Source organism: Artemia sp. Qi Xiang Cuo, chromosome 11 (assembly GCF_049724085.1).
Source record: "Artemia sp. Qi Xiang Cuo chromosome 11, ASM4972408v1, whole genome shotgun sequence".
In the NCBI taxonomy this organism is placed as follows: Eukaryota; Metazoa; Arthropoda; class Branchiopoda; order Anostraca; family Artemiidae; genus Artemia; species Artemia sp. Qi Xiang Cuo.
The window spans coordinates 1530011-1554354 of record NC_142804.1 but is presented as its reverse complement, the minus strand read 5'-3'; the positions used below and the strand labels follow the sequence as shown (position 1 = coordinate 1554354).

The 24344-nt window shown below is 37.4% G+C and overlaps 2 protein-coding genes across 3 annotated transcripts in view; one reads left to right on the top strand and one right to left on the bottom strand.

Moving 5' to 3' along the window:
• LOC148946515 (katanin p80 WD40 repeat-containing subunit B1-like) overlaps positions 1–8851 on the top strand; it is a 256838-nt gene extending 247987 nt beyond the window's left edge. For both annotated transcript variants that reach the window (XM_089097401.1, XM_089097400.1), the window contains one exon: positions 4308–8851. In XM_089097401.1, the coding sequence (XP_088953527.1) occupies positions 4308–4440 (133 nt within the window). In that variant the 3' untranslated portion in view covers positions 4441–8851. The remainder of the gene's footprint in view (positions 1–4307) is intronic.
• A 3396-nt stretch (positions 8852–12247) lies between these two features.
• On the bottom strand, positions 12248–12967 carry LOC148946514 (protein CFDP2-like). The gene has a single exon (XM_089097126.1). The coding sequence runs from the start codon at positions 12965–12967 to the stop codon at positions 12248–12250; it is 720 nt and encodes a 239-aa protein (XP_088953252.1).
• Between the last annotated feature and the right edge of the window lie 11377 nt (positions 12968–24344).

The following is a 24344-nucleotide window of genomic DNA, read 5'->3' as shown; positions in this document are numbered from 1 at the left end:
GGGGGGTAAAGCATAGTATATACTAAATACGTAACCTAATCTAGGTACCTTTTCCCTCTTAAATCCCAAAAAACAATGGTTTAAATATTGTAAATTCAATGACAAACCACGCTTTGCGATCCAATTGTCTACTGACTGATACCCGTTTGACTAGTTTCCTTTAGCATCTGTCTTGCGTGTGTATCAGCTAATTGACTAATACTGATGATATATGTATTATTCTTTCCGTAACAACCTCACCCCCCCCCCGTCTGATTGGTTTGACATAATATTAGGTTATATATAAAAGTTGCTCTTTTTATATGGGATTATGAACAGCTGGTATTGACAAAATATATGAAACTGTAAAAATGAGCCATTTTTTGGTTATATCTAAGCATTGAGGGCGGGGGGGGGGTTAGTTGAGCCGGGATTTTCGATTTTATGCTAAACTTTTTCTAAATATCATGGTCACTTTTTTGAATTATACCCCCCCTCCCCATCTGCGGTCCCATATATAACTGTATAAATACATTTCATAGTTGTGTCGAATCTTGTGATGACATTATTTATCGTTAAATTATTCCGTGTTATTTAAAGTAGCAAAGTATAAATTTTTTGGTTTTTTTTTTTATAATATTTTCATAGGGATTCATGCTGGCCAAACAGGGGGGGTGGGTGTATTGAACTAAAAGAGGTCGAGAAATTTGTTAATAGTTTAAAATGAATAATGTAATGTTGCTGATTTTGTGTTCAGCATGTTTTATAAAGAAAAGTACAAACACTAAAAATTTGGATTAAGAAAACGACAACTAGACTAATGTCCATTTTTATGAAGAAGATAAACAGTCTTGTATCTGTATAGATTTTTACTATCCCCCTTAATTTTTTTAATTAAATCATTTCCAGTTCGTTTTTATTACCTCTCTAGTCCTTTTGTTCCGTAAGGAATTAATTTCTTTTTCACACAATTGGTTTCTTTTTTGTCGACTTTCTTTAGATATTTTCCAATTGTTCAATTACTTCCAACTCCTTTCGTACTGCCCAATAGAAAGAGCACTAGCCGAGACTGTATTAACTTATTTTTTAATTTTGGATGATACATTATATATATTTTTTTTTAATTTGAAAATTAAAAATTTGAAAATATTAAATATAAGGCAAAATTCGGGTCAAAAAAACGATTCGTTTCTGCATAATTTGATCTTTTTTATTTGTTTTCCTCAACTCATTGACTTTTTCCGTCTATGTATATAAAGCCTAGATAAATTTAGTGTTAACGTTATGTAAAACTCAATGCTTTTTGTGCCCCTCATGTTCGCTTATATTCATATCTTGTTTAGACAAAATATAATTCTCTACTTTTTGCTTCATTTTGAAAATGAGTTTAATTTTTTTTTTTATTGTTTGACCTCCTCCCCTAAGAATTCGTTGCACGTGCCTGGATTTGTGAGACCCATCAAAACAGCTTTAGGGTAACATTCTTGGGGCTGAATTGTGTGAACTCGTCTTTTATTTATTACTTTATTTTGGTTGGGAGTTACGATTCAAATTACAAACAGTAAAATGCATATTATGTAAAATAACTGTTTTTTGGTGTAGGAGTTGATGACAACGCCTGATATATTTTTTGTTCGATATAATAAAAACAAAACAAAATCTCTCTTACTCGGGATTGCTCAGATTATTATGTTGGAACGATGCAAATTTGAATCTAGAGCATGTGAGACTTAAACCTAGCAAATCTAAAATGTTAGACGGAAAGGGAGCCATTCAAATGATTTTTTGGGTCTTTTTAAGAAGCTGGATTTATTAAGATCGTTTTTATTGAAATTTAACAATAAATAAAATAAAAAAAACATAATTAGTTTTCTTCCTTTCTTCAAAACTCTAAAGTGTCCTGTGTTTATTGATTTGCCTTTTATTTTGTACGTATTACTCATCAACTTTTGGTTTAAAACACCAATAATGGCAATTAAAAACAACAACAACAAGATAATCAAAATAGTAGCCTGGAGTTTAATACACGCATGGGGGGATCTTTCTGTTGTGCAGGTAAACTGGAAGCAACACTTACAAATCAATAAATAATAATTTCCTGAAGGTAAAGAAGGTAAAGAAGCATAAATTATTATTAGTGTATACTTTTTAGGCACTTTTTAAAAGTTGGAGGGAGGATTTTTAATGAGATTACGTGAAAATTTATTTTTCAAATTATACTGGCAACAAATTGTCCTCTCCCCCCTTTAAGTACCGCTCTTGATTACGAAATTAAGGCACCCTGCCTTGAAAAGAGACTTTCCTGTCAAAAGTTACGAAAAAGTTACGTTTTTAAGATTTGGACGTTACGAAATTTTTTGGTCTGGCGGCAACCCTGATACTGCTACAACTATAGCTACTGCGCAAGCTAAGGGTATTAAGGTCAAGCTTTTAAGAAATATTATCATTTTGTTCTGGCCAACATTCAAAACGAACAGAAATTAAAATAAATAGCCGAGTCAAACTCTAAACGAGCAAACATTAACACGAGTAAGGCTGATAACCCCCATGCCTTCTCAAGACTAGAGCATAAGTTGCTCTTTACTGAGAACAAAATTTATTTTAAATGTTTTATTTTTTTTCTTTCATAAATAAAAAATTATCAAAACTTTAAGGAATAAATATCAGTGTTTGTCAGTTTAACTGACAATCCATGGTCATTAGTTTTTTTGTTTGTTTTCAGTAAAGTGCAAATATCAGAAGGTGCAATATCTCCTCCCCCTGTTAATAGTCTATCGTTTTCTTAGGAACTCCTGTATGTGCTAGGAATCAACTGCTTTCTTCAAGAATATGCTGACGATAAGAAAGTTTTAAAACTTCAGTAGGAAAACATTAATCACAAGAAGAAATATTCCACATCCTTGTAATTAGTTGTAATAGAATACACTACTTTACGTCTACATTAATCTTGTTCTTCCCTGAAATATTGGCCAAATTGGTGTATGGTCTATTCTGAAGATGTTTGCCTTTATTTATCATTTTGTCTTTTTTCGGTGTTGCAAAGAAGTATAAAATTTCAGAAGACTATCTAATTACTTATTTTAAACGAAAAATGCAAATTTTGGATGTCTCAAATTACTGGTAGGTTTCTATTGTAGGCTTACTTTTTTCCTTTTTTACATGGTTGGGTTTAAGCGAATAACTCACAGGTTAAATTAAGAACAAATGAGGATGAAGAGGTGGCGGTAGGTACCCAAAACACAGACCACGCAAATAGCATTATCCCAGTGGCGGGTCCAGGGGGGAGGGGGTGCCCCCCCGAACGTGGTCTAAATTAGTGTAATTTACTTAATTAACGCAAGATTGCGTTCATTAAACCTGCTCCTAACGCAAGTTTATCGGATAAACCTATTTTGCCCCCCCCCCTAAAAAATCCTGGATCCGCCCCTGCATTATCCACCTAGGGAGCATTATTGGCATGAAAATGCAATGAAAATGCAAAACTCAGGATAGCCAGTCTGTTTTCAGAGTTGAAAAAAGTTTAAAGAACTGTAAGCCAAGTCCAAGTCATAGCTATGGTATACAGTGACATATGACGGTACGTCAAATATGGTACTAAAATGCGAGAGCTATTGGGGAAAGTATGCTAGTTGTTTTCCAGGGATTTTCACTAAGACGATTTTTATGTACTTGTTGGAGAGACTAAAAATAAAACAATAAGCTTTGCGACAATGGGCTTGTTCCTTCTCTCAAGAGGTAAAATAAATAAGCAACTTTAATGTTTTTCAGTACGAGAAATCCTTGAAGAAACCTTATGAGGGCAAGTAAACAACGGAGCTGTTACCAAAGCAGGGTAGAGGAAGAGCTCGGACAGGAGCACTAAATGAAGGGGCAATCGCCGCCTATACTCTTTTTTTTCCCTCCCTCTCCTTGATTTTGAGAAATACCATTTTTTGTATCTTCACTAAAAAATAAGAAGGGATCCTTGCCTCCTTCATTTTCTTTAATGGTGCCCTTGAGCTTGGTTTACTTTGTTGACCTCAAGCGGTTTTGTTCGGCGGTGAGTTGTCAGTAGTAGTAGTTATATAGTACAGTTTTGACATCTTGCTTCTTTTCCAGTTTGTTTTTCGAGTTAACTTCAACTTTATCACATGGCCTCGAGGGGAAAAAAAACATCAAAACAGTTCATCTCTTTATGGGATTTGTTATTCCTAAAAAATAAATTCGTTATCTCTAAAAATAGTGTGGGGCTATTTTTTTTCTTGCTATTCTCTAAAAGTCGGGTTTTTATGCATGTACTTCCTCAATGCCTTCTTTAGCTATTGTTCATAAACGTCTTTATATTCTAGGTACAACAAAAGTATGTCCTGTTACACCCAACTGCTGCCTGTCAAAGCCTTTGTTCAGAAACGCCAAGCAGTTGTGGGGAAGATAGGTCAAACCTTCCGTGAGCTCCATTTACTCTTACAGACTTTAGATTGACTAACCGATAATGAATTCCAGGCCAAACTTTCTAATGCAATAAAAGAGAGTAATTCAGACTCGTATGTTTTCGGTCAAAATTTTGGTGTAAAAAATAGGAGATGGGTTTTGAGAAAGCCCATTTTGAAGAAATTGAAATTGAAACAAATTGACGAAATTGAATTGGAAAAAGGGGAGAAGACTGTGAGGAAACGATGGGACAAGAATGTTAAAACGATCTCATTGTCAAATGATGTTGATAATTTTTATGAACATTCCATTTCATTGCAGAGTGATGATGAATGTGATGAATTGGAGGGATTATTTGATTCTTTCGCCATAGTTCTTGGGATTTTAGCCTTTATTGTGCATATTTTTGGAATGTACTCTGTATTATATTTCTCTTTCTTGTGATTTTTTTTAGATAGTGAAATTCGTTGTTTGAATTTTCCCAAAAGTGTCTTGCTTCCAATATTGAGTTTTGTAACTATTTTTACAGTTGTTAGTATTATATTGCGGAACATTTGTTTAACTCTCTCCCTCTTTTCCAATGCTGGTATTCTAATATATTATTGTTATTATTGCTAAATAACAACAAATTAATGCATGATGCAACGACAGCTCCTACTCAGATACTCAGAAGGTGCAATTTGGTCCGATTAAAAAAAATATTTTAACTTTTTTGGTCTGATTTGTATAAATATTTTAAGAGAAACAATTGTCAGTAAAAAAAAAAATCTAAAATTAACGGAATGCCAATTACTTTTTCAGCATTGGCTACACATTTGAATCAATTAACGATATATTTATTTACGTTTCACTATTTCTTGTTTTTGAAATAAAAGAACGTAACGGTCTCATTAGCAATAATTTGAGTTTCGTCGTCATTTATTAATTATAGCAGTAACCATGGCCTAGCAATATTCCAGTGGCCTATTATTTTTGTATGTTCATTAAATGATAAAGAAGTACATTCTCATCTATAGTTTTCTTGTTTTGGCGGAGAGGGTATGGACAAATAAGTTCATTTTGAGCTTCAGATCTGTCCCCTGAAGATCTCAAATGAATAACAAGATTTTCCATAATTTTTATGTATTTTGTCTGCTCTCTACTTTTTCGAATTCCTCCCCATCCCCTAAAATAAATTCACCCATAACACATGTCCCAGCACTCCCATCTCTGACTATGTTAGAATGAAGAAACCATGTTGGAAGTATGATATTGGTGTATCATATGGTTTATTTTTATTAAGGTTTTTCAACTGGCGTTGTTCAAAAATCTACTAGTTGTTCTGTGGATTCATGTAAGGCCGTGATGCCTAGAAGGACGGGACATGATCGGGGTCCCGCCTGTATTTTAATTAAAATGTGAAGTGTTTATCCCAGAAAAATCCCGGAAAATACATCTATCGGCACTTCGAAAAAGCTGTATACGAAGACCCCTTAAACCAGGCACGTGCAAGTTCGGGTTTGTTTTTTTACAGTATATGTACAACTGCAAAATACGAAATAAGACATCCCCCCCCCACCAGTGACTACATGGCCCGATAACAAGGAAGTTTTACAGATAAGCTAAAAAAAAATTTTTTTTGGGGGGGGGGGGGTTAGAAAACAACACAACTTTAATAAAAAAGTGTCCAAAAAATCCAAAAAATTAGTAGTTATGGGGGGGGGGAGGGTGACCCTAAGTCTCCCCCTTCCCACGAGTATATCGCTGTCTTAAACGTACTTTCCCCTTGGCAAATTGTTTCATAGTCTCCTTCACTTTGTTTATGACATGAGCATATGACAATTTTCATTTTTATCACTTGTTTTGTTTGTAGACTGGACAGAGGGAAAAAAGAAGAAAGGTTAGTCCCATAAAGATTTGCAACTATCCACTTTTTGTAATGTTAAAAGGGAGCAGTGTTCCCCTCCTTAGAGAGTTGGTTGATAATGATGAGGGTTGAACAAAGCAAAAATTTAATGAAACATAAGGAACTGTTAAATTATTTTGAAAAGAATATTTCAGGCATTAGTTGGTTGTGTTATTTTTTTTTTAACCGTATTTTTCGAACTGTAAGAAAGCGCAGACTGTAGAAGAAATTTGAGCCTTGAGAAAAATACACCGATAAAGTATCTTTATTTTTGTTTTCTTTCAGTTTGTTCAGTATTAAGGGGAATTCAAGTTTTGTAAATTAGAAATGAAAATTGAGATGTGCTATGTCTAGGGAGTAATTATGGGATGGCCTTGGTTTTCTATCCTTCCTAAAAGTCAAGGTGTATTGTTGTCAAGTTGTTGACGTAGTTTTCCATACTTTTCTCAAAATCTATTATGTGTTTGAGCTCATACAAATCCCACTTTATTAGTGCTATTCCCAATAATCCAGCTTTAGTTTATTAATATTGAGTCAAAGTTTTAAATCGAAAGGTTTTTTCAGTATTTTAATGTTTAATGTTGAAGTGGCCAAACTGAAACTTTATATAAGGTTTGAAAAATTAATTAGATAAGCCTTTAAAAAGATTTTTTTTTTGTTCGATAAGGGTTCATAGCTAGAAGAGGGGGGCGGCTGACCCTGACCTTAAGACTAAAAAAAAGAGAGGAAGTGGTAGTTTTAGTGTTTGCTCATGTGACCTTAAAAAATGTCAAATTTTTTTCCAAGAATTTTCTGATTGCACATGATCACAAAGATATAGTTTACTAACATAAACCGGTGTAAAAATCTCGTCTAGGGCATGTTTTCCCGAAAAACCGAAGATTTTCGCAATATTTAAGAAGAAAAAGGGCGATTTTACCCTTCTCTCAACGTATCACCCTCATCATGTCTATGAGTCTTTCTTTTTTATGTTCATATGGCCTGGCCTGGACTTTGACAAGCTCGAATAATTACCCTCCATTAAACCTAAAGAATTAAAACGCATCATAAAAAAAAAAAAAATGTCCTGTGCTGACACTTGTTAAAATATAGAAACCTGAATTAGTCTAATGATCTTTTATTAATTTGAAAAGAATGTTCATAAGCATCTGGTGGATCAAAAATCAGTAGACAATATGCTGAAGAATGCAAAGATGTCATATGTGTCATATTTGAAGCGAATCTAGGCCTAAAATCCTTTGGAAGTTGTTCAAAATCTTGGAAAAGGCTAAGGAACAACGACGTTGTTTCAATTTTCGCTTTGGCTGAGGGGGCAAGAGCCAGAAGTTTCCCCGTTGGGGTCGTGACTGGAGAAAATGTTTATTTTTCCTAAAAACCCTGATTTTATAAGTTGTTCAATGAATTTATAACTAGGGGGTTGACTTCATTCTCTTCCATGCGAGACCGCGGGTCTGATTAATTTTTCTAACTTCTTGGAAAATACGTAAGAGATCGTTTACACCCGAAGACCCGATAATCGAGTACAGTGGCAAGGTCGAGTAAAGGAAACCGATGCTAATTAGACAGGGAAATGCATTTTATATCTCTCCTTGCTAATTATTTCAAATATGTTAGTTCTCACTAGTTTTCGCTATTACAAGTTACGCATAGACGCTTTAATATCAGATTCTACACTTTCAAAAAAAAGCTTTAGGGAGAACGAATACTATTAATAGATTTTTTTTTTTTTTGTAATTTGGTAACAGGGTGTCTTCTTGTCTGAAATATACAAGTCAGTGAGTTCAAACAGGCCATGTTGAAATCTGTCTCAGTTCTGGAAAAAAATAATTCTTGCAGACTGCCACCCTCTCTGAACCGGGAAAAAATTCTCGGAAGTCCTTATTTTTTTCAACGCCAGAAAGGTAAGGAACGTTATATAGGAGAGGACCGTGGTCCTTCCCTAAGATTAAAAACCCTTTTTAATAGTGTTGTAACTGGGAAATAATGTAATTACAGTCTTTACACATAAAAATAGAAACATACCAGGGGCCGCTTTCCTGTTTGCTCGCTACTATCTTTTGATAAGTTTACATAACATTTTATCACAATTTTCTTGTTTCCAGCTATGATCCTATTAGAAAAGAAATGTAATTACGGCCGGTATAGCCGATCACGTAGCTTCAGAAACTAAACATTTGATCAAGCAAACAAAAACTGAAATAAAATTATTTTCGGGATAGGCGTAGGAGCAGTACAGTAAACTATTGTAAATTAACAAAAAAAATTAATTAGCAATGCGGCAAAAGCTAAGTTTCCGACAACGAAATTCTAAAAAAGTAACAAGATAAATGGAAATGAAATCGTCACCTCTAGCGCGCTAGACTAGAAATCCTTTGTCCGTTTTTCGAGTCCTGGCTGTTTGGTTTGGAACGGAAATCAGGGGTGTGACTCTGTAAGCTCATTCAGAGTCGACCTAGAGCCACGTTTTCAGGCTCAGCGGGTTCGGGCATGGGTTGTTCTCGTTTAGTTTCAAATCTCTAGTTTTTCGTCTAGTTTCAGCGGGTTCGAAGTTTCAACCCCGTGTTTTCCTTGAGAACCCCCTTTGTGAAAACGCTTGATGCACAAGACGAGAACAACCCGTGTTTGATCCCACTGAGGTATGAAAAACCCGTCTTCAAGCGGGTTGCTATTGTCTAGTGCATAAAGCGTTGTGTATCAGTGCATCTTGTATATCTAATACGGGGCTAAAGCTACATTCAAGCTGGAAATAGACAAATAACTAGAAATTTGAAACTAAACGAGAACAACCCGTGTTCGAACCCGATGATCCTGAAACGCAGCTGAGCACTAAAGGGGTACTTGGTGAGATCTGGGGAGGGTAATCAGGAAGGGTGTGTGAAAGCACAGGATGGCTGGCCCAAACCCCCCACTTTCTGGCTGAAAGGCCATGAAACTGAGATCAGCATCGCCAGTAGGGACTGTAAATTCCAATGCCGTACTTTTTACCTTTTTTGCGTCAATTCACCAATATACAGGGAGGGGCAGTTCTTCAAATGGTGGGGGGGGGGGTGCTGCTCTTTTCAATTGTATTCAATGGAAACACCAGAAAAGGGTATGTTTCAATGGAAATACCAAAAAAAAAATCAAGGGAGGGGGGAGGGAGTGAATTGACTTGCAGGAATAAATTTAAATAAGCGAATTTATTAAACTATTCTAAAAGATAGGAGTTTGGGGATGAAACCGTGTACCGAATAAAATACAAAGGAGACATTGCATGTCATCACTCGGGGTATCACCACACATTTTTTTTCTCAAACAAAATACAGTGGCGTCAGTACACGAAAATGTAAAGGAGATGGGCAAAAGATATTTTTCAAAATCTAGGGGAACATGGCTGTTTTCTTTTAATAAAAAACAAAAAGAAGGCATTTTTCGATGAAAATACCAAAGAAATTATTCTTCAAAGTCTAGGACATAAATGCCCCTCCCCCGCCCACTGACAAGATACCATGCTCGAGCCGTTTAGATTCTTTCCTTTTTTTTGCAATATGATAAAATAAAATGTAATCAGAACTAAAAGTATATTTTTTATGTAATTCCATATAGGCTATTTCCTGTCTTTCACACTATTTAAAATATAAGACTTACTATTTTCTTTTGAGAATAATTAAAAATACATGAATTTATTTTTTTAGACCGAGTGTCATTTGTGTTGCTGGGGTCAACTCCCCTCGCACACGTTGGGTCCACCAGCGGATAAATGTCAGCGTTATTTGCACTTGTTAATTTTATGAGTTATTTGTAATAATGGCAAATATCAGACTTGACTTATTGCTTTTCTTACAGACAAGATACCGTTCAACACAATCAAGAAATGTTATCAAAAGTTTGTCTGTTGTTCTATTTATTTAAGCACGAGAGAGGATGAACATATGTAGGTTTTATTTTCGTAGCTCAAATGCAATTATTTTCAAATTGTTCTTTTCTAGTTGGAAAATATGTTAGTTGAAATATTGATAGTGCTAAGAGTAGATTCTAGTTTTTAAAATGACTCGTATATCTTTTTTTTTTCTGAAAATACTATGCAATAAATAAAGTTATATTTCATAATTGACACGTTATTGTAATTGTTTTTAACTATATAGGCTGACTGTAAAACCATAGAGAAACAGAGGGACTAACTGCTCTAAGAAAAACTTTTGTGATTCAAAAACTTTTCGTTCGTTTTACTGGCTTGCAATTTCACACAGGGGGTTTTAAAGCCGATCAAGTTTCAGAAAGGCGGAGCTATTTGTCTCTTTCAATAAAGAATGATGCAACTAACTTACGAAATTACTGAAACAAAGACCACTTTTTAGTATGGAATTGTTGAGCAGTCATCTCTTTTTCTCTTTGTAGTCCGGGGACCAAACCCCTATAATGTGACAACTAGGTGATTAGAAATACACAGTCAGTTTAGCAATAGTTTTCGACTATATTGACTATGCTAAATATGGGTGGTGGCAAAGCCGGAGGTGACGGCTTGACCTTCTAAAATCAAAAAAACTCCCTTTTTACGCCTATAAAATGTGTACAGCCTGTTTTTTTTAAGGTTGTACCATTCCAATTTAGTTGCGTGGTATCTCACATTATTACTAATATGGTCGTTTCTTATAATATGTTTGGTTTTTTCTGATAACTTGTATATCCCTGCTTTACCCCAAACTTCACTGGAAATTTAGGAGTGTCATTGCCAGAAACACGGACCCAAGTCTTAGTGTCCTTTTACGCACTTCGGAGTATCTCAATTAACTCCTGTGGCCCACCGTCTTCAGCCATAATTCTCCGTAGACCCTATCTGATGAGAGAATCGAAGGCAGCTACAAAGTCAATAAAGGCGATGAGAAGGGGTAGACGAAACCTGTTGTACTGTTGAAGGATGAGGCGAATCGTCAATATCTGTTCTGGACAATCTCTGCCTGGTCTGAGGCCTGCTTGTTCAGGACGGGTTAACTTGTCTCGTGCGTCTTTGAATCGATTCAAAAAAAATACGCAGAAGATCTTCATGGCATGGTCGATCAGGGAGATACCTCTATAGTTTCCGCAAATGGCCTTGTCTCCTTTTTTGTATAGCGGAACGAGGACTGATACTTTCTAGTCTTTTGGGAAGATCTTCGTCGTCCATACCTGGAAAAACAAGTCGGTTAGGCGGCATAGTAGAGTTGGTGAGGACTTGAATATTTCAGAAGGGATCCCATCCACTCTTGGAGTTTTATTGTTTTTCATGCACTTCAGTGCTTTTAATACATCCGCAATACTTGACGGATTGAGGTTTATTGCGTAGGGCTCTCTAGCAGAACTCGAGAACGCAGGTAGATCGCACGGGGGCTTGACAGGGTTCAGTAGCTCAGAAGAAGCGTTCTATGCGTCCTTCTTCTGTACGGATGAGTTCTCTGGACTTATCTTTCAGTGTGATAACCGCTACAGGAGCTTTTCCTGTCGCTCCTTTCAGGAGTTTGAACATTTTCCTGCTGTTGTGGCTCTTGGACGCTTGTTCCAACTCATTCACCAGATCTGACCAGTACTGTTCTCTGTCCCGTTTCAGTGACTGTTTAACTGCTTTGCGCGCTACTTTTAAGGGTTCTTTTGCACCTCCCACTAGGGGTCACTTCTTCTCGACTAGTTTTATGGCGTGGTCAGAGATCTAGGTTCGCTGTTTTCATATTGTGTGGTCAAGCACCTCCTCAGCTACGTCCCGTGTCACAATTTTTATCTGTGTCCATTCTTCGTCGATGTGTGAAAGACGGTTCAAGGCTTCGAACCGGTTGCTTAGCTTTTTAACTCGAGGTCGGCTTTGATTTCCGGGCATCTTAGTTTCGACAAATCGAAGCGCTTCCCTGCCTTCTGCCTACTAAGGCGGTGACGGACTTTGCAAGTGAGGAGACAGTGATCAGATCCATTTAAAGATCCTGTGTCTGCTCCTCTGTATGTCCAAGCATCTGTACAGGAGCTCCTTCATCTTCTGCTGGCTAAGGTGTGGCTGATCTGAGCTGTTGTTACCCCGTCGTTCGAACGCCATGTAATGAGGTGGAATCTCCTGTGCTCAAAGAGAGTGTTTGTGACGCATAGGTTGTTGTATGTGGTTAGCTGTAAGAGCCTTTCTCCATTGATGCATCTGTCACCAGCGGTGTGGCGGCCAATAACTGCTGCTGTGTGGGGGTCTACTCTGCCAAGCCGGGCGTTCCAGTCTCCAGCGACAAAGAGCATGTCACGCCTTGGTGTCTTATCGATGATTCTTTGTAGGTCGTAATAAAAGGCATCTTTGACCGCGTCACTGCTGTCCCTTATCGGATTGTACACAGCGATTATGGTTATGTGGCTAATGTGGCCTCTCAGTCTGATCATGGTGATCCTTGAAGCCACTGGCTCCCAAGAGGTGACACAAGATACAGTGGGACCGTCTAGCAGGAGCCCAACTCCATGTTGGCTGGAACCATCATTGGGACCCGAGCTGTAGAACTGGAATGAGTCAGGTTCGGAAATGGTCAACTTTTTGGACAGAAGATTATGCAGTCTCGTTTCTGACAGACAACAAACGTTGATTTTATACTTCTGCAGCTCCCTCGCAAGGAGCAGTTGCGTGGATTCCAGCTTGCAGCTGCGAACGTTCCACGCACCAATATTCAGATGTTTTCTTGATCGGGCGGTTCGCTTACTTGTCGGGCCAGGCACCATCCTGACCTGGTCCCCGTCGGCTACCGCGGACGCCGTAGTAGAAGTATCTCTCTGCATTTGATCTTCAGTATCTATTGGCGTTTCATGGGAATGGACTTGACCAAGGGCTCCCAAGACCCTTGGCGCCCCGTTGCGTTAGCGATTCTTATTGTCGGGCTAGGCTACCAATAGAATGTTACACCACTCCGCCGCTGTGAGATGCAACTTAGGGCTCTCCTCCCCGCTCGCTAGGGACGGGGGCGTGAATTTTCGCTTCGCTCGTAAGTAAGGAGTGCCTCGGCTCAATAGTAACCGATACTCTAAAAACGGAATTTTGACACCAATAGATACATCAAAAGAATCAGATTTCTATGCTGATTTCAAATATATATATTTATCAAGTTTCATCAAGTTTAGTCCTACCCATCAATAGTTACGCGCCTTAGAAAATTTGCCTGATTTTCGAGAAAAGGGGAAAACAACCTCTAAAAGTCATAGAACCTTAATGAAAATAACATTATCAGATTCAGTGTATCAGAGAACCCTACTGTGGAGGTTTCAAGCTCCTATCTGCAAAAATGTGGAATATTGTATTTTTTGCCAGAAGAAAGATCACGGATGCTTGTTTGTTCCCCCCCCCCCCATGGGTAATCGTATTGACCGAGTGGTTCCAGAATATAGCGGAAGGGCTCACTCGAACGGAAATTAAAAGTTCTAGTGCCCTTTTTAAGTGACGAAAAAAATGGAGGGCAACTAGGCTCCCTCCAACGCTGATTTTTTTCCCAAAGTCACCCGATCAAAATTTTGAGACAGCAATTTTGTTCAGCATAGTCGAAAAATATAGTAACTATGCCTTTGAGGATGGCTTAATCCTCCACAGTCCCCGAAGGAAGGGCTGCTAGTTATGAACTTTGCCCAATGTTTACATATAGTATTGGTTATTGGGAAATATACATACGTTTTCAGAGGGGATTTTTTCTAGTAGTTGGTGGTGAGTGGGTCGGGGGTTACGTGGGAGGAAATTTTCATGGGGGAATTTCCCAGCATTACTTAAAAAACGATCAGAAATTAAATTTAAAAAAAAGTTTTTCAACGGAAAGTAAGGAGCAACATCCCATTACGCGGGCCTCTCGGGTTAATCACTATAGACTAGGCAATGATAGCAAGGTTTTCATTGCGTAGCTTATACGATATTAAACTATGGTCTTTTGGAGTTTAGGAGGGGGGGGGGGCGAAAGGTACCTAGGTTAGGTTAGGTTACGTATTTAATATATGTAATGCTTTACCCCCCCCCACCCCTAATGTACAAATATTTAGCCCAAACTTGTTTCTAAACTATTATATATTCATCCTATTTTATTTTATTTCATTAGCATTAACCAAACTTGAGTTTTTAGAGAGACCTGCATAATGGGATAGTAGCGATTGGGTCCGCCCCCCAGTCAAAACCTCGCTCTTTATGCTAAAGATTTTTTAGTACTTTCATAAGAGCTATTTATTCTAACTAACGGCCTTTGGGATTAAGAGGTCATTTATAAAGAACTAGAACAAAATTCGAACTTTAGCGTAAAGAGCGAGGTATTGACTAGGGGACGAACCACCTGATATACGTATTAAAAATATATGAATATAGAAGTTCGCTACGTAAGTTACGTATATTTATTAATATTATTAATATAGTAAGTTACGTAAGTTACTAATAAAACGTTCGTAAATAAAATTAAACAACTTTCGAGAGCCATTTAACCAAAAAAAAAATGTTAAATTAATATGCAAATTTGTTTTAATTATTCATGTACAGTGAGCCAAAATCAAAACCTGCATTAATTCAAAAACGTTCAGAAATTAATTTAAAAAAACAGGTTTTTTTTTAACTGAAAGAAAGTAATCCGCATTAGGGTTAGGTTACGTATATAATATATGCTATGATTTACCCCCCCCCCCCCTCAATGTACAAATATATAGCCCAAATTTGCTTCTGAACTATTATATTTTCATCCTATTTTGTTTTATTTCATTAGCATTAACGAAACTTCACTTCTCGCGTGTTTATCGGTTTCAACACAGGTACCCAAATTTTAAATGCGTTTTTGAATTTTTTTGTAAACCCCCCCCCCCCCCCTCCTAAAAATCTAGTCCTGAATACAGCCCTGTCTCTAGATATAATTTATTTTTCAATAGCCATTTCCAGTCAGTGAAATATTTCAACAACGTAGGCGCATCCGCATATCCAGATTCCAACTAAACGCACTGTTTTCCTCAGTGTCTGGGAGTCTAGCGTTATCTCAACATCGCAGCGCGGTAGACCTTTGCTCAATTTTTGTCAATTACATTCCATAGGCTGCTAGTAATTTCGCAACTTAGGAATTGACCTAGGGTAAGGAGCTCACAAATATTTATATACATGAACTTTCATAATCCCAATTAAGGGTAAGGTACCCACCTGAATTTCAATACCTCTCAATCAACTAATTAATAACCTTGTCACGTGGGTTCGCCTTTCGTTCATTAAAATGAGGGTAGTTATTATGTTGAATGTGAATCTACTAAAGTACAAATGAGTATTTGAAGTTTCTTTTCTCTAAACAAGGGTTTTTCTTTAAGGGGGCTATAATTAAGTTTCTGACATTTATTGCAATTTAGTAGCGATGGAATCTATTTAGAAATGTTGATTTTTTCCTCTTTTATCCCTTTCCTTGTTTTGAAAGTTGTCGAATTAATGTCTTGAATTTTCGCAATCAAACGCCAAGGAAAGTTGCAGAAATTTGTAATTCTTTTTAATCAACTCTTTTGTTCACATTTCAGAAAAGAAATTATATTCTGCACCAAGCCTGTATCCAAGGGGAGGAGCAGTAGGGGGTTTGAATCCCCCAAAATTCTTGTCCGACTCGTATAAACGTAACAAAAATGCAAATAAATAATTTTGACGCGTTATTAATTTTTACATACCCCCCTCCCTAAAAAAGGGGGGATATGTAAAGATTTAATGCAAGCATTAAATCTTTAAGTACCGAGGACATAGAATCTGATTGTCAATTGATCAAGTGGAAAATTACACAGCTATATTTATTTTGGAAAATTGAGAATGGTCGTAGCGGGCACCAGTTAAAAAAGAAAAAGATACCTGGGTTAAAAATCAGAAGAAAAAAAAAATACAGAAACATATGGCACCCAACAACTTAAGCATGTAATGTAACATCTTTTGAAGATGTTATTGTCTTTGGCAATCGACAGGTTATTATTATTTTGAATTGTTGCGGATCAAAAGCACTGTCAAATTATAGTTTTTTTTCATATTCATTTTCACAGTTCAATATGAAAACTCTGACAAAAGTTTGGCACTGCCCTTAAAATCTTTGCAATTTTGAACCAACCAAAATAAAAATCTTAGAAAATTGCGGCTTAAATTATGGATAGACGTAAGATGGGGCAAAATGTGTGTTTATTTTGATGTTCTTGGTGCTTCAAAGGCTCAATGACGACATTTTGAATCTCTGTATAGTCGGGAACTATAAGTACTGGTAGTGGCCTTCGACACATAGTTGAAGCTATTGCACTATGATTTCTTGAAAATTACAACTAGAACATTTGCTGAAGGAAGCGGGAGTCGATCACTGGTGACCATTTTGGCATCCAGTGGCGGATCCAGCGGGCGCGCGTCCCCTAACGTAGTCTAAAGTAGTGTAATTTACTGAATTAACGCAAGTTTGCGTTAATTAAATTTGCTCCTAACGCAAGTTTATCGGATCAACCTATTTTGCCCCCCCCCCCTAAAAAAGGCCTGGATCCGCCCATGATGGCATCGCGTTTTATTTATGATGCAAGTATGTACAATAAAGAATTACCGAAATAAATTACTGGGGAGTTAACCGGTATTAAGAACTTAGAAAATAATTTAAGTTTGTCAGTTAGCCTAAGTTTTTTAATACTATGTCCTATCACTAGAAACTGTTCATAGCTTGAATAAAGAGTGCTGTCAAAATTGACAAAGCTTTTGCCCAAAATGTTAATAGCAATGTTAATATATACATATATATATATATATATATATATATATATATATATATATATATATATTAACTCGTATAGTAGATTTCAGAACTCCCGAAGAGTTGCAAGGAACGGAACGCACTTGGGTGTTCTCTTTGAAGTGAAGCCAGGAGAGTATGACCGTCCCTAACGGAATGGTGCACTTTGGTGAAGCATATCTCGACGTTGACGTAAGGCGAATTAAGAGGCTTGAGGCCTTTGGAAGCACATTGCTAGAGGCTCTTAGAACCGAACTATAAAATAAAAAATTGGATAGAAGTTACTAGATACTCACAGACATAACTACACAGATACTCGCAGACATCATTGTACGCACTTAAACTAGGGCTTGCTGATAGCCCATTTAAATCTAATCTTCTTTAATATTTTCCCCGTGCTTCCCAGTAATATTCGTATAAATTGCCTGTGTGGCCCCTCCCCCTAATGAAAGGCTAAATTATCAGGCAGGCAACCACAAAAACGCATGTTTTTTTTTAATTTCCCAAGGGTTTCCAGTAGCTTTGCGTGCATTGTCTATTTTGATGACCAAATTTCCCAGCTTTCCGTGAGAAATCCATCCGATGATCAGAGAGGGAGATTCAGCCTCTGGTGTCAGGACCAAATCCGGGGGAGGGGGCTATGGTGGACTATATTTTATGCTACTTAGTTGTCACATAACAAAAATGACTGAAACCTAAGAGCAAATGAAAATAACGCTAAGACGGAAGTCTCAGTCTAAATTTATAACTTTCGACCGGACAGCAGTTGGGGAGAGACCAATGGATAAAAACTCTCCCTGTAATTTGAGTAAATGCCTTTTCTTAATGGTTCGATTTCATTTTCTCAGAAGTCATGATGAATTTTGTAAACATAAACTTAAAAGTAAATTCTTGGTAATTTTTTTTAATAGTTTTAAGCAGAAATATTAGAATTTTGCCTGGCAATACGTTAGTATCGTTAATACAACAAATCTATTACATTTTTTAAAAGGGAAATAAAAAGTTTTCAGACCGCAGTTGTCACTTGTTGCATCAAATTTTCTTATCAATAATTCTCATTCCCTAAAATAAACATATTTTTGAAAATGTGGAAATTAACATCTGTAAAAATACGCAGGGCAATAAATGGCTTCTTCGGCAGATGAAATTTTACTCGTTATTTTTGTTGCGGAGTGACACTACTGCTTCCACAGTATTTTTTTCGTGATTAGTAATCTGTAGCTCCGAAGTCGTAAGAGACGCCGACTCAGAATTTTTCCTGGATAATTGTTTCCTTATCAGTGAAATGGGGCAGGAAAGTTCCAGAGAAGTTCGTAAAATTTCCCATAGTTTTCTAGAGACAAATTAAAACTGTTTTTTTCGTCATTAGTCCGGGGGCCACTAAAGTGTATCTCGTTTATTTCTGAGTTGAGGTGATCAGAAAAACACAGTCAGTTTGACAATAGTATCCGACTATATCGACTACACTGAATCCGAAAATGGGTGGTGGCAAAGCTGGAGATCACAGCTTGACCTTGTAAAAGCAAAAAAACGCACTTTTTAGGCCTACAAAACGTGTGCAGACTATTTTTTTCCTAAGGTTGTACCACTCCGATTTAGTGGCGCGACATCTCATTTTGTTCCTAGTATGGTCTTCTCATAGAATATGTTAAATTTTTTCCGATATCTTATACAACCCAGGGGCTATAGGCTAATATTTCTTTATTTTCCCCGAAAATCTCAAAATTCAAAGGTTCATTTTCAACTAAACCACATATCTCGGACCTTTCCATAATTTTTGCGGTTTTCATTCTTTTCCATAATTTATCTTTCGTATTTAGCTTCACATTGCCGTAGAGTTCAAAGCTTAAACTGTTTGGTGAAGCCGTCGAGAATTTTTTGAAAAAGTATAGGCCAAAAATATATGCAAAAATACATTTTTCCAAAATGATGATGCGACACATCTTTTATGCTAGAATTTTAACGCCAAATCCGAATATGAACTTTACTTTTCAGCCAAATATCAACTTCAGTTGTTATAGGCTAACTGTTTTATTGCTCCATCTTGAGATCAAATTTAGCAGGTGCGCATTTCGTAGGAAGAAGAAGACGAAAATGATAAAAAGAGCTTTCGTGGAGGAAACAATTTTGTTAACTCTGTTGCTGATTAAACTTGAGGATGGTAGTGTGAAAATTAGACATCGTACAGCTCGCGCACTGAAGTTACCTCACATTATAACAACGTCTGACCTAGCTATCTACGAGATCATTATCGCATTAAAAAAGAAACAGCCTGGAGCATTCAGTGACGTTATTCCAAGAATGGGTGGATTACATCTGTAATCCGTGAAAGGCTCGGGGCTTGAAAAAATCTTAGTAATGACATCCTACTCCCTGGAACTGCGAAAAAACCTTTGACTGGAAAACCCTACTACAGGTGTATCCAGGCTCAAATCATCGTAGCAGAGGCTTTGTATAGAGTATATTGGAATGATCTTGAACAGTATTACATTGAATCAGACTTTTGATGAGTTGTCAGATTTGATGTCTGTGTCCATGAATTGCGGAGGCTCATTTGACAACCTAGACAAATACTTGGAATCTATGAAGCCTTTGATGAACCAGTTCAACATGTCACGTGACAAAAACCATACGACGAAGTTGTGGATGGAGTATATGAATCTTGTGCGGATTCTTCTCCAGTTCCTGATGGCAGAGCGTGGGGAGACTGGGAAGGTCGTGTTATGGGTGCAACCCTAATGTTGCCGTATGTGACAGCCACAGGGCATTATAAGTATGCTGCATGCCTACTCCAGTATTTGAGTGACATGAAAACCTTGCCACCTTGCTTGTATGATATCTTTGTCAAAGGACTATTCAACGTGAAATGGAAAATTTGCACGATGAATTGTGTTTCCCCAGATCATACACTGGAATCCACACTCAACCTTGAATCAAAACAAAAGCGAGGAATAAAGGGAATCACGCTGAGCTCTTTGGCAGTTTCCAAGTGTACTACCACCATACCATTCTGTGCTGAGGTTTCCTCTGCCCTTTGTCGACTCTCCGGAATTGAGAGCATGAGTGAATTTGACGGCAAAGGCAAAATAACGGCAAAAATGGAACATTTGGGAAGCGTCAAGAAAACCTTGTCAGTAATGTAGTCTCTGTTGTCGAAGACCAGATTGATCCTTTTACATGTGATGAGGAATCATTTGTGAATATCATTTCAAATCAAGTCACTGATCCGGCAGTGGCAAAGAACCTTCTGAGTGCACGTGCTAGTGGTTTAAAAGCATTGGAAGCATACTTCGATGGAAAACCCAACCCCCTTTTCAAGGTTAAAGTAACGACTATGGGTTGCGAAACAAAACAGGCCAAACGTTCGTCAAACAAGGCCGATAGCAGCGTTCATGCTGAATTGGAAGCTGTTAAAAGGATTTTGGATACTGTTGGCACTAGCCAAGGATCTATGCTTGAGACAAGATCATGCCACACGAACTTTTAACCTACGCCCCAGCAATATTTAAAGCAGGAGCTGATGAACGTATTAAGCTTCGATAGGGTAAGAAGTCAAATTTTCTCTAGTTCATTCGCACCTCTGCAAGTTTACAAAGTGGTCTAGCGAAGGACCGATTAACACAGTCGCGGGAACTGGTGTAGTGGTAGATTTCATGCCGTTAATCCGGTCGCAACTGCCAGACACAACCGAAACCGTCGAGGCATTTTCGGTTCGAATCCTTGAAAGGCTATTAAATCGACTCCCAGGATCTACAACTGAGCTGCATATTGTAGCTGATCGGTATGACAAAGTGTTCGAAGAGCATGGTGCTAGAAAACAGGGATATTTTGCTTATGCAGTCAGAGAGTAAGGCAAGACTTATCGAATGTATTTTTGAATTGTGGAGCAATGTCTGTCTTTCTGAATTAAGATTTACCATTTACCTCTCTGGCGGATTCAGTGACAGATTGTAGGTGCTAAAACTGGTCCTATCCAAAATAACTTTAGATCTGAACCGGACTACGAAGCTATCTTGTGCAGCACACATGAAGAAGCAGACACGCGTGTAGCTCTCTATGTTGCCGAATGCTACTGAAATGGATGTTCCCAAGTAATTATTGAAGCGAATGATACAGACATTGTGGCCAATCTACTACAGAACTATCGTGAAATATTCCTCTGCATGTGCGACCCAGACTATGAACCCAAGCTCTACGTTCAGTTCCGTGATAAAGTCTTCCCGATCCATAAAACTGTGAACAGAACATCGTGGGCTATTGTAGAGTCAATAGGGCTACTACATTGCATTAGTGAATGTGATACGTTCAGTTTTTTCTTCTCGAAGGGCAATAAACATTTGATACATCTGCTGTTAAGTCACAGCTCATTCAAGAAATTGCTGATCTTGCACTAAAAGTGAGAAGTGACATCCGAAACATCATTATGTACGAGCCCGTAATCTTGCGTATCTCTAAGAAATTGACTGTATCGGTATATAGAAAAAAAAACAGTCCGAATTTAATTCTCTCAATTACCTCCGAATTCATTTATTTCTCAGAAAAAAGAACTTGAACAGCTTGCCGCCAACAGATGGTTCTTTCGTATATCACGTCAGGATAGCTATACTTCAGTGGAGCATTATTCTTCAGGCTGTGATTCCTAAGCCCTATGTCTTCAACCCACTGGACCCATCACGACATTTTAAGATTCAGTCCAGTGACTTCAGCGACGACGCCCTGGCCCCCATCTGTCAACAAGGCTTCAACCTTGTGTTAGTGTAAAACTGTATGCGGCAAAAAGTGCCCTTGTTTGGGGATAAAGCCATTGGACGTTCTTTGCGCATGTGGTGGGCGATGTAGTGCCGACAGCGATGATTCAGAAGAGGATTAGCGGGATTTTTTTCGTACGTTGGGGGAAAACCGTTGGGATATGCGGGAATTGTAATTTGACAGGTTTTACTTCTATCTTTACTCATTTAATTTCAACACAAGTATTTTTAATATAGATGTACAGTACTTAAAATAATAAACACTCTTTAATCATGTTGGCGGTTTCTGCTTTCAGCTTCTATCAAACATGAATCTTCTGCGTCCGTTTACTACTTTGCAAAGTTTCGTAGGTTCATTATAATCTGGATTTACAACTATATTTGCAAAAAAAAAAAATCAGAGCTTATAGCAAATTAAATAGCATATAGCAACTAAAGTTGAAACACGATGACCAAGTCAACAATAACGTTGGACTCGGCATCAAAATTTGGCATAAAACATGTCTTGCAATACCATTGAAAAAAAAAAATGTTAGGCCTATACATAAGTAATTAGCCTATAACGAACGAAGCTAAGATTGGGCTGAAAATTACAGTTGATATTTGGATTCTACGCTAAATTCTAGCGTAGAATATTGTGTCATATTACTATTTTGCAGATATATTTTCGCATACATTTTTGGCTTACACGTTAAAAAAAATCGGTGCAGCTTCACTAACTAGTTGGAGCTTGGAAATGTTAGGCAGTGTTAAGCTCAATATCCGAGGTGATTTCTGGTAAAAGCTGAAAAATCCTAAAAATATTTAAGTTGCGAGATGCGTGCTTTACCTTCAGATAAACTTTCGAATTTTGAGATTTCAGGGAAAATTATTATATATTAACCTATAGCTCCAGGACTATACACGGTATCGGGAAAAACAAACAAATTATAAGAAACGGCCATATTAGGCATAATACGAGATGCCATGCAACTAAATTGGAATGATGCAACCTTTAAAAAAACACACAGTCCGTACACATTTTATAGACCTAATAAGGGAGTTTTTTGGATTTTAGAAGGTCAAGCTGTCACCTCCAGCTTTGCCACCACTACCACCCATATTCAGATTCAGCGTAGTCAATTTAGTCGGAAACTATTGCTAAACAGACTGTGTATTTCTAATCACCTAGTTGTCACATTATAGGGGTCTGGCCTCCGGACTACATTGTACAAGGTGTCAAAACAAAATACTTCAGCTGGGAGAGTAAACTTTTACCGAAAAATTTCATGTCGTACCATCCCAGAACATTAAATTGACTCTATGAAAACCGGAGAACAAAATTCCGTATCTCTTATCGATTTCTTGAAAATAATTCGGGAAAAGTCGATCTCGAATGCCAAATTCTGATTTTTCGGTTTATCTTCTGAAACTTTTGACTTGATGCCTATTGTGTTTTAATCAAGTAGTGCGGAACCTGACATGAACTTTCTCATACGCGAAGTTGCTTTATTCACTTGAAACAAATTCCAAAGTTGTCAAGGATCAACAATTTTTTTACATCAAGAGGTAACGTTTTTTCTAGACAAGGTAAACTTTGTTTCGAAGCACATAGATCTTCTACGATCTGGACCTGCCATTGCCCCCCCCCCAAAAAAAAACTCTTCTTTGACTTGATCTATTTAAAGTTATTCGGATTACATTTTGTCTAAGTACAATGCCCTAGCTTCGAGAATTAGTTTTTTTTAAATAAAATAACTGTTAATACTGATAGAACTTCATATCGTTTGTCCGAAAAACCTGGGCAAAGGTTCAGCATCTCTCTTAATTTTGGGGGAATTAAACCGTACATCCTAATTTTGAAACAGAAGTTTCGTTTTTTTAAATATTTTTCTTAAAAAAAATCGATTTTGGTGTTTATTATATTTCAGACGTTCGTTTTATGCTATGAAACGGAAACAAGAAGACATAAAAGTTTAAACAATGAACCATTTCGTGGATGATCATTAACCGCAGTAAAAATACACAGGCAAAACAAAAACAACGCTGATGCTTTCGCGGATACAACGTGGAGTTTGACGATTACTTCATACGCGCAGAACTTATTTCTGATATGCTTTAATTATACAGTGACCTTACAGATGATAACTTACAATAATCATGACGCATCTGCAAACGTGATACGGGAGCACAGACATTCATTGCTCGTGAGATATAGTTGCATGTGACGCTCCACAACTGTGATCCATTGGTCACATTTGCTACAAAACTCCACGACACCTGGAACCAGAGGTCTAATTTGAGTATACCTACCCACTGTGCATTATTTGGCATTTCAATGATTTGTTGACAATTCACAAGCAGACATAAAACGCGCTGCCCGTGACTGTAATTTCGAGAGCAAAATCATTCCAAACTCTTGATACTTATCTCCCTCAAATATAAAAACCAAAAATAGCCCTGTCCCTATATTATAAGAGCTTGCCAGCAACCTTTTCTCTTTTCCGAAGATGAACAGAAAATTATTATTCAAGAAGACCATTCCCAAATTGAGTTGTTTCTCAAGTTTTCGTCATGAAGAAAACATGAAGAAATATTTTTCAAATTGCCATACTTATACAGCATTAACAGAGACGGTAACCA